Source organism: Nannobrachium achirus (assembly GCF_963921795.1).
Source record: "Nannobrachium achirus genome assembly, chromosome: 6".
In the NCBI taxonomy this organism is placed as follows: Eukaryota; Metazoa; Chordata; class Actinopteri; order Myctophiformes; family Myctophidae; genus Nannobrachium; species Nannobrachium achirus.
Genome location: NC_137815.1, coordinates 58,157,909 through 58,169,508, shown reverse-complemented (window position 1 = coordinate 58,169,508; position 11,600 = coordinate 58,157,909). Strand labels below are relative to the sequence as shown.

The window sequence follows — 11,600 nt, the reverse complement described above, 5'->3', positions numbered from 1 at the left end:
CGTCCCACCGGCTTCAGATTCGGCACGCGCGTTCTCCGCCGCGGCGTGGAGTGCAGTGCCCGGCCTCGACCCGACCCGACGCGCGTTTTTTCCGAAACGGCGCAAAACGTTCGGAATCTCCTTATTTGATTGTTGGTTTATTTGGTTGATTGTTGACATCAGGCTGTTCCGGAGGAAATCGGCGAAAGCTCTGACTCATTGTGACATCACTTCATAAAAGGCTCTGACATCACGTACGCTACATGAGTCAACAAAAAATCTCTGTGAGTGTGTATGTATGTATGTAATCCGCGTATCTCGAGAACCGTTCGTCCCACGGGCACGCTGTAAATAGCGTTCTCCATATATGGGCATAAAATGGATTGCAGACAGACAGATACAGATATCTCCATATATGGACATAAATGGACAGAGGCAAACAGATGGTCAAAGATCTCCATATATGGGCATAAAATGGACGCAGACAGACAGATACAGATATCTCCATATATGGGCATAAATGGACACAAGCAAACAGATGTTCAAAACGGGTCCTATGACAACAGGTATAATGAGGTTTGCATTAAAGGGGGAACCGGCACTGTGTCTGCAACACAGTTGGAGGCACAGACAGATACTCCATATATGGGCATAAAATGGACGCAGATAGACAGATATCTCCATATATGGGCATAAAATGGACCCAGAACTATAACTGCAGTGATCTCCATATATGGACATAAAATGGACAGCGACATACAGACAGACAGATACAGATAACTCCATATATGGGCATAAATGGACACAGGCAGACAGATGGTCAAAACGGGTCCTATGAAAACAGGTATAATGGGGTTTGCATTAAAGGGCGGGGCATTCATTCCCTATTTACATTGTTCCGAGTTGGCCAGGTCGCCGACTAGACGCTGGGCCGCCCGAAGGGCGGCCCAGCTTCTAGTTATACCTAATGTCATAGGAACCGTTTCGACCATCTGTTTGCCTGTGTCCATTTAAGCCCATATATGGAGATATCATGCCCATATATGGAGATATCTGTCTGTCTGTGTCCATTGTATGCCCATTTATGGAGATCTCTGTATCTGTCTGTCTGTGTCCCTTTTATGCCCATAGGCCAATCGTCTAGTCGGGAACGATGTAAATAGGGAACAAATGCCCCACCCTTTAATGCAAACCCCATTATTGTCATAGGAACCGTTTCGACCATCTGTTTGCCTGTGTCCATTTAAGCCCATATATGGGGATATCATCCTCATATATGGAGATATCTGTCTGTCTGTGTCCATTTTATGCCCATTTATGGAGATCTCTGTATCTGTCTGTCTGTGTCCCTTTTATGCCCATAGGCCAATCGTCTAGTCGGGAACGATGTACCGGTAAATAGGGAATGAATACCCCACCCTTTAACGCAAACCCATATATTTATGTCTGCGTCCATTTTATGCCCATATATGGATATCTCTGTATCTGTCTGTCTTCATCTTGAGCAATAATACACAGCCTGCTTGCTTTGCCACCCGTGGGGAATGATGCCCCTCCGGTTGTTAGGCAATACCCATCATACCCGTTGTTCGGTTATTGCCTAGCGGACAGCACATACGGAGAATCCGAACCTTTGACATCAGAACACGTGATACTGATGACATTCATATGTAACCATGGCATTTTTTGTTGACTCATGTGGCGTACGTGATTTCACGTGATTTCAGCGCTTGAGCCGGTTTCCTCCGAAACAGCCTATAATGTCAACAATATCAGCTCCGCATACGGTGATTCCGTACGTTTCACGCCGGGTCGGGAAAACCGCACGTCGTGTCGGGTCGAGGCCGGGCACGGCACTCCGCGCCATGGCGGTGAACGCGCATGCCGAATCTGAAGCCGGTGGGACAAACGTTTCTCGAGATACGCGGATTACATCTATGCATACACGCTCACAGAGATTTCTCGCATTTATAGTAAGATAACATGGAACCCCCAGGTAACATTTAATTTCCAACATATCTGACTGGTGCTGCGTACTCACGCTCATGCTGGATTTTCTGAAAATGGCAATCATTTTTAAGTTGTCATGCAGTGCATCGAGCCACGTTTGTAAGCGTGTAGATCTGTCTATTTTGAGAAGTTGTGACATTGTCACGCTTTACTTCTGAAATGGATGTTTCTGGTTGCCTTTTTATGGTCTTATATGGGACATGGGGCAATGCAAATGATTCTGGCCTAATGAAACTAAGTCATCTTAGCAGAGTCTGCATGCATCCCAGGCTACCATAGTTAAGTCGCTGTTGGTGGATCAATATCTTTGATGATATGTACTGGAGATTAAAATAGTTGAATAGCTGATTTGTTGTCTTTATTTGGTGGTTTGGTGTGAGTAGGGAGATATTTGGAACAAAGCTACAAGTACAAGCTTGAAGATATGTATCTCAGAAAGTGCGATTTTGGCATATCATGCTCTTTGCGTAGAAATTCAAAGACATAAATGATTTGTCATTAGATAAGTCAATAAATTCAAAGACGATTAATTGGTGTCGGTGCCAACCAGCAAAGTTTTCATCGATTTGTGTGGGTGTGAAGATTTATTAAAAGACAGGGGAGAAAAGACATTCATCTGGTTCAAAATGTGTGTGAAATTGAATTCTGATTGTAAAGAAATAAGACACTGGAGGATTGGAATATTGAGGTATTAGTGCATACTCACAATGAAGCAGATAATAAAGAGATTGGGGAGATTATGTGAAGTGAATTCCATTGTTGCCCAGGTAGGCCCATCTTTATCAGAAAACGCTATCACTCAATAGAGATATGCTGCCCAGTATAATGGATTAAATCCTTTAGATTTTGCCCAGTATAATGGATTAAATCCTTTAGATTTAGGTCTTTCCAAATATATCTTCTTCATTGCAGGGGTTGATTGGTTCCATACAAGAGTCACCTCATTTATCTTGGATACAGACAAAGGCACAATTAGCAACACTGAATGTCAACCAGAGGATGATAATAAATATGTTAAGATGAATTAAGCAATTACTCTCCACAGGCTGTGTGTGTGTGTGTGTGTGTGTGTGTGTGTGTGTGTGTGTGTGTGTGTGTGTGTGTGTGTGTGTGTGTGTGTGTGTGTGTGTGTGTGTGTGTGTGTGTGTGTGTGTGTGTGTGCGTGCGCGCGTTTGTGCGTGTGTGCTTGCGTGAGTGAGTGTACGTATATACTACATACTATAGGTCATGTTTCATTGTACGTTAATTTGTACTTTTCAACCATTACAATTTAGACCTACTTTAGTTCTCATAATGAGGACACGATAGGAGAACATCTGTCACCTCTCTGTGACACTTTGAACTATGAGAGCTAATAAGTCATCAAGTCTATAGTACATGGCAATATATCATCTTTTCATAAGACTCTCCTTGCATGAAGCCCATTTTATTCAGATACGTCTTTGCTTGTGTACAAAGAACCAAACAAAGCTGACATAATACTGCTCGTGTTTTACATAGTATTCTGGTGTTCCAGAATCAGAGGTGTGATGTGTAATACACAGTAACATTGTCAGCATCTTGTGTTAACCTAAGCTTATTGTAGGATGACAGCTACATTTACAACTGTAGCATTTATTTCACATAATACCAACACAAACTAGACTGATGACATAGCAGACAGGCAGCACTTACAGTGGCTCAGGTCGTCCCTTTTACACTGATATCAAGGCTCTGTGCCTACTTCTGCTATCATGGAAATCTGTCAGCACAACCTCACAAACAAAGACACACGAAACCATATCTTAAAACACGAATGATTTGTATCAATTGTTGCAACAATGAAGACAGACTTTGCTACAAAACGACCCTCAAATTATTTCTGCCTGTCTTAGACTCTGAACCTCAGCTCATATATTAGGCCACAAAAGCTGACGCCCCATGTGATAACACATTCTTCTCTCAGTATGGCTTCATTGTCTCTGCCAGGCCGAAAGGCATGACCGAGACTATGTTTTCGCCCCTGTCCATCCGTCCGTGTGCGTGTCTGTCCGTCCGTTCGCCTGTGTGTCCTTCCGTCTGTGGACAGCTAATCTCCGGCACCGTTGGCACGATGGCAGCGAAACTGCATGCACGCTCCCTGTGTGCCAGAGCAGAACCTCTGCCCCCCAATTTTTCACATGGGCCTGTTAGAGACAAATCTGTACACAGTATCTCTAAGGGCATTAAACATCTTTCAGATTTTTCAGATTCCATCCTGATTGGCTAAGATTAGTGGCGGAAAAAAACCTCTGGGTCTGGGAACAAAATGCCTCAAATCATGAACACAGAGTGCGATTTCTGTGAAATTTTGCACGCACATTCCCACTAGGCAGAGAAAGAAATGCCTCTTGATTCTTTCCAAATCAGCGTCATGGTGGCGCTATAACAGGCCGATATGTGTTTTTACCTATAACTCCACCATTCAGTGTAAAACGTTGTATGCACACTCTCTAAAGGCCAAGGAAAAACCTTTGCCCTGCATTTTTCCCACATCTGACTTTTATAGTGCCACCAAAAAGCCGACTTATGTAAAACACTCTTTTGAATATTACTCCTTCAGATTTGATCCAGAAATCACGCAAATAGTCATGTGATCCAGACGGATCTGTCCGATATTTCATATTCCCTCCTAACTGGCTTTGGCTTCCAAAGTTTGCAGGATTGGTCCGTTTTGAATAAAATGCCTCAAATCATGAACGCAGGGTGCAATTTCCGTTACATTTTTCACACACATTCATGACACCTGTCTGAATTGACAATCTGACACGTGGTAGTATCTCAGCAGCCTAAGCCATGTCACAGGTCACTATACCCCAAGAATTTCATTTCATGTTGTATTGTACTCTATATGATGATTTGAGGGTCCCTAATGCAAAAACAAAAACCTGAGCTGTTCTGGGAAGATGATGGACAGAAGTTAGAATGGTTGTTTAATTATGAAGTCTTTAAGACGGCACATTTTGTTTCTAGAGCCTGGAGTAGAAGACTGTCTCAGCTTTTCAAATAGTAGCTTGCGTGTTAAAGTTGGTTATTTAATTTGTTTGATCATTGTTTGTGTGAATTATGTCGGTGAATTGTTTTTGTTAAATGAAATGTAAAATTGTCCTGTAATGTACCCCAATCAGTCATCAATCAATCAATCTTACTCTTAACTGCAAACTGGTCACACTGATACAGAAATAAGAGTTCTAAATGATAACTTATTGAGATGTCCTTGACACAGCTTAATGGCAGAACAGCAATGCCGGCCCATTCCGTATCCATACCTTCTATAATAACATTCCCGCCTTGAACAGGCTGCATATAGGATGTGAGATAGGAGAACATCCACCAGCATCCATCCATCGGCCTGACCTGTGAGAGCTGGTTATGTACAGTATAGCAGCTATTCAGAGCTAAAGACCACGCTCTCTTTGCATGTGTCAAACAGCCAAGTGCCATTGGAATGTGTGGATGCCTTTCCACAGCTTAATTGGCTAAATGATTTGAATTAAACACACAAGGGGCACGGTAAAGTTGGAAATTATTCAAGGCAAACAAGACGAGAGCCCTCCATGGGACCTATTACATTTTACTCAGAGGTACACCTAGGTCAGGGGTGAATGCCCGAGGATGCACCAAGGGCGGTGTGCGTGCGTGCGTTCGAGCGTGCGTGTTATTTGTATTGGATGAATAGTGTTCATGACATCTTACTGTATATGTATTGTTTCACACACACACGCACACGCACACGCACACGCACACACACACACACACACACACACACACACACACACACACACACACACACACACATAGAAGTGCCATATTATCTGCTTGACTGGCGTTGCCGGGGTTATTGTGCTGACAGCATGTTAAGGATTTGGTACCCAGCATTGGCCAGGTTATTGTGTGGGTGAAATAGGCTCTCTCTCCCTCTCTGGCTCCCTCTCTCTTTCCGTCTCACAGTATAATAACTTATTATAACAGAATGTAGATGTGCTGGTCTTAATGCATTATAAACTCAGTGGGACAGCACAGTATAACTGCCAGGTAACACTTTACTTAAAGGTTGGGTCTATAAGGCATTATAATCACATTTATAATGCATTATTATTATACTGTAATTTAACAACTTATGACAAAGTCACTTTATAACCAACTATGTTATGGTAGTTATAATATGCTGTTCTACTGAGCTTATAATGCATATGACCAGTACTTATAATACATTATAAACATTGTTATAGGTTGTCATACATGATTATAAACATTTTTAAGTGTTATAATGCCTTATAAGTGCATCATGATGGATTATAAATGTGATTACGCATTATAGACCCGACCTTTAAGTAAAGTGTTACCCAACCAAGACAACCAAAAAGAAGAGTCAGTCCAGCACAGTTTCACCTAACTTAACCCATTAAAGGTTGTTTATCGCTTACCAAGAAGAGTGAGCAATTTCTGAGAAGAGACTGGCAGCTCTTATAGCCCTAGGTTGACAGCTGCGTGCGTGCGTGCGTGCGTGCGTGCGTGCGTGCGTGCGTGCGTGCGTGCGTGCGGAGACAAGGTGGCATAAAATACTGAAATGAGAAGAACCCGTCTGCAACGCATTGGGTAGCTTATCAAACAACCCTCAAACAAGTCTATTCAAAAGTATTTATGAAAGCTGAGAGAGAGAGAGAGAGAGAGAGAGAGAGAGAGAGAGAGAGAGAGAGAGAGAGAGAGCGAGAGAGAGAGACACACAGAGAGACAGAGAGAGGAAATTTGATTGATTCCTGTAAGTGCTGGCTAATTTTCCTATGGTGTATTTCAATGTAGGCTATTAAATGGATTGCAATCCATGTCTGTGTATCTGTGGGCGACAAGGCTTCAAATCCTCAAACAAGCATTTCTGTGTTATTACGCTGTAAGGGACAATCTACCTGACAATCTACAATAGGCTGTCATTATTGGAAAATAAACCCCTTTACCCTGAAGGGAATTATTTTCCAATAATGCCTGTTTCAGTGTAAATGACACGGCTAGCTTAGGAGCAAAATCAATGATTAAAGGCTAAGCTAAGTTAAGCTAATAATATTGATTGTAATAGCTTACAAGCTTCCGCTTCCGTCCCCTTGCTTTGTAAAACAAACAAATACCTTGATTGACTGTGTAATCAGTGGGAAATAATAAACCTCAACCTCAAGATTCCATCACTATTTGATACTAGAAGATCAGGAAGGTGGATCGTTTTCTTTATTCTTCCTCGTCATCTCAATCTGTCTAGTCAGATCACACACTCTCATTAACCATTTAAAGACCTAGTGAAATGTTTTTTTTTGGGGGGGCATTTTATTTGGAAGTTTCAGTCTGAAACGCAAGCCTGTCTATTTCTGAACCAATCAGAAGGGACCAGCCCTTAAGGCAATGGGACGATTGATTGATTGATTGATTGATTGATTGATTGATTGATTGATTGAAGTACTTTATTAGAAGTTTGCATAGAAAAAAGTATAGTTTCATGATGGTACAGTTCACTGGTACAAGGTCAACTAAAAGGAGATCCTAGAAAAGACTAAGCTTATTTCCACAGGAAACCATTGAAGTATCTCATATAACATTGAACGACAGACAGATAGAACACAGTACTATGCAGTAGATATAGTTAGGGAAAAAAGGGAAAAATAAAAATGATGAAGTCTGACTCACTCATGTGTGCCCGATAATGTTTGTGTTTGTAGCCTCCATTAGCCTGCAAACAGCAGGCCGAGGGACACGGCCAGTGGGCCAGTTGTACAGAATGTTTGTTACCAAGTTGCTTATTATTCCAACCTATAATGTTTACAGATACATATTTTAGTGTGCTGATTAAGTTTACAATGACTAATACACAGTCTGGATGTCATCTTGAATGAGATTCAAAATGGAGTAGCTCTGTAATTAAAATCTGCTGTGTTTGGAGGTGAATGTAATCAAGGTTCATTTTATATTCAAGAACCCTGTCTATGTACGCAGCATGTTTTTGTTCACAGGGAATAATTAAGAATGGGCTATTTAGGGACTTTTGATATAAACCAGTGTTAGGAATGCCCATATGATTACCACGGATAAGTTCTAAAAGTGTGAAAAACATATTTTTTATTTCACTACTAGGTCTTTAAACCCTCTAGACCTTTATTAAAACATACAGTACCTGAGTTACAGCTGTACTTGGACCACTTAATCAGTCTACACTCTACACTTTACAGTCTACACCAATCTCTTTGCCAAAAAATAGCCCATCTACAAGCTCAATTTTAATGTGTTGCAGTTCGGCGAGTTGTGAGTTTGTAGATCTGCTATTTCGGGCAAATCTTTTCCCCAGAATAATGCATGCTGGGGTTTAAATGGTTAATCTGTAAGTAAGTACGTTTGTCCTTCCACAGGCTTATGGGAGTGTGTGTTTATGTGTGTGTTTGTTGGATGGTAATGCATATTTACGCGCAGCGGAGTTCGTGCTATTTGGAAGGGCTGTGTACGCACATACAAACAGACTAATTTGGCATGCATGAAATTCAGGGCAGCAGGAGGTTGTGTATCGGGCCACATATCTCCTGGGACCTCCTCCACGTGATGGGGTTTACTCACAACACATGTACCCCTCGTCCCTCCCCACCCATACACACACTTGCACTCGCACATATCTCATTACTTGTTCTTCGTATTTCTAACTCCATCCACGTATGTTCTGTGACACTGTGTATTCACCCCCATCCGCCCTCTTCCTTCCTCTTTTCCCCTGCTGCACATCAACTACCATCTGTCATGTCAGTTTGCCATGCGGAGCACTGTAGCTTGCTTATCCCTGAACCCTGAGCTAAAGCACACTTTGATTAAGTTCCATTTAAAGGACAACTTTGTTTTTTACAACAAGGGTTCATTAGATTGTAATTAGAGAAAAGAAAAGATGAGTGTTAAAATGTTTTCATTTACTGCTTTCTATTGTTTTTGCGATTTTAGTATTTTGATTTCAGTGGGTGGGGGCATGCATACAAGTGGCTAAATATGTCTTTTTAGACACAATAAGCTGGCAATGTTTTTGTTAATATTTACACCAGCCCCCATAAGTCACATCTGCCCATGAAAGATTGCGGTGCATCTTGGGAATGGGCTTATTGTATCTAAAAAGACATATTTAGCCACTTACATAGATGCCCCCAACCTGGGGTCATGCATGCAAATCAAAATCGTTAAAATAACTAAAATGATAGAAAATAAATGAAAACATTTTAACACTCATCTTTTCTCATCTTTTCTTTTCTCTAATGACTATCTAAAATATGAACCCTTCTTGTAAAAAAACAAAGTTGTCCTTTAACTAAAATAAATTCCTTTCCTCTCCTATTTTCACTCTTCTCTTATCCATTTTGCTATTACTTTGTACGTGGCAAGTGGGAAGCCCCACCTTGGTCCAGCTGGGTATGAAGTAAGAGCAAAATGACCACCTTGTGAATATGTTCAAGGAGCTTAGACTTTCTATCCACGGCTAAGCAGTCAACCTTGCTTTGAACCTTGATCTAAATCACTCCCTGGAAGAGTCTCTGAGGCCTGTTGCATGGTATTACCTGCAGCGGTGCCTTCATTCATCCTACTTATGGGCCGTTTCTGCAATGTGCCAGGCATCAGAAATGTGATGGAAATGATGTGTGAACTTGACCAGGATGGCAAGGCCTCTGTGGCACCTCCGCTAAGATTGTGCTTTTATTTAGTTATTCTATTGTTTATACCAATAGGTTTTACCATACATGCCTTTCGTACCTTCACTATTGTATCATTATTTTGTATCTACCCTAGATTTTCATTTTCATTACATCCATTATTATCTCCAATAATATTATCTTGTTAGCAAAGTCTTACAGAACATGTACGGTAACTGCTTGATTAAATACTAGGTCTACACATCTGGGTAGTGTTGTTGTTGTTGTCAGTTTCAAATAGGTCTTTATGTCTTATGTCTGTAGCTATGGAGGAGCTGGATGGGGATGAAGTCAGGGTGTCCTCAAGGGGACGCTTTGCTGAGAGGGACATCGTCCAGGTATGTTACTTTGGTCTTTACTTTTTTATGCCACACAGACGTACTGGGGAATGCTAATGCCAAGATTATAAGAAATGTTTTCACTGAACGAGAAAAACACACAATTACACTAATTACCACATTATTCACCTTGTGTGTGCTGAAACAGGATCTACAGTTTCAAAGTGCAGTGCCTTTGTCGAGGAGAATGGGGTAGTTTCTTGAGCCACTTTTGATAGCGTATTGGATAAATTGTTCCTCGACGACTGGAGCTAAATAGATTTTTATGTTAAAGCTTCATGTATAATCGGTACGTTTTATGTCCATTGTCTTTCTCACCGAGTCCCGATGTAGAATTGCAAAATGCTTGAACTACAATATACTGTAGATCCAATTCGGTGCGCCGTCTGCTTCAAATAATTTTACTGACATTGTCAAACAGTACTGTAGTTGTCCTACTCTACATCAGGGTCAAAATGTCTCAATGGAAGATGTGCTAGCTACCATACAGATTGGTCAAAAACATTGTATACATTAAAATAAGTCCCATTGTAGCTTTAAAGTGGAAAATAAGGGCTGAGTTATTAGCTACATGAGACAGTTCTCCACTTTAACCTAATCAATATCATTATCGACATTGCCCAGATTAATTTAGATAGGCCATGACTGCTTTGTCTCCTGGGTGTAATACAGAGTACTCTGGGAACACTTAATCTTGAGAGTCTCCCGACCCTAACCATAAATTAAACTATTGAAAACTATTACATTTTTCCGTGCCATTGTGTAATGACTTCCCTTCTCGTTCAGTTTGTTCCATTCCGGGACTACATTGATCGGTCAGGGAACCAGGTCCTCAGCATGGCGCGACTGGCTAAGGACGTCCTGGCCGAAATTCCTGACCAGCTGCTGGGCTTCATGAAGAGCCGGTGCATTGAACCCCGACCTGCCCTGTCTGCCACGTCTGACTCCTCCACCACAGCCAACACAACCACCACTCTGGCCTCAAAGGGATGCAACACGCAAGCCTGAATGGAGGGTGGTGGCTGGAGCAGTGATGAGTTAGAGATTGGACAGTGATTAGATTGGAGATTTTGTTTGCGTGCGCGTGTGTCTGTGTGCATGCGTGCGTGTGCACCCGTATGTGTGACAGGGTTAGGGAGTTGTGTGACAGGGCTAGGGAGTTGTACTGGGTAGTGTTAAAAATGAAGAATACTTGCTGAGAACCGAAGGAAATGCTTCCCTATAATCACTATTTGGGACAGAGGAACACTTCCCTGCAGGAGAAGACTATTAGAGGGTTTAAGGCTGAGGTCGTCTCCAACGGAATACTCACTGAAAGCATTAAGATCGATACTCTTCTCATCATAATGACTCTGGAGCTGAGCTTCTGAACACATCACTGTGTGCGTAGCTGTCTGGAGTGTGATTTAACAAGGGGAGCCCTGCTCTGAATTGTCCAAAATGTAACTATTGAACTTCACATGTTACTTTTAAGACAGGAAGAAAATCCTGTTTGAAAGAGCAAAAAGGGGCAATAAGGTATCAGGAGAGTGATGGCATTCTCTGCGTCTTTTCT

At 41.8% G+C, this 11,600-nt stretch overlaps 1 protein-coding gene across 1 annotated transcript in view; it reads left to right on the top strand.

Moving 5' to 3' along the window:
- LOC308287194 (copine-9-like) overlaps positions 1-11,087 on the top strand; it is a gene marked incomplete at both ends in the record, with an annotated part of 140,297 nt that extends 129,210 nt beyond the window's left edge. The window contains 3 exon segments of the mRNA XM_080728312.1: positions 9,972-10,045; positions 10,832-10,987; positions 10,989-11,087. Of these exon segments, the coding sequence (XP_080584438.1) occupies positions 9,972-10,045; positions 10,832-10,987; positions 10,989-11,087 (329 nt within the window).
- Positions 11,088-11,600: the final 513 nt, after the last annotated feature.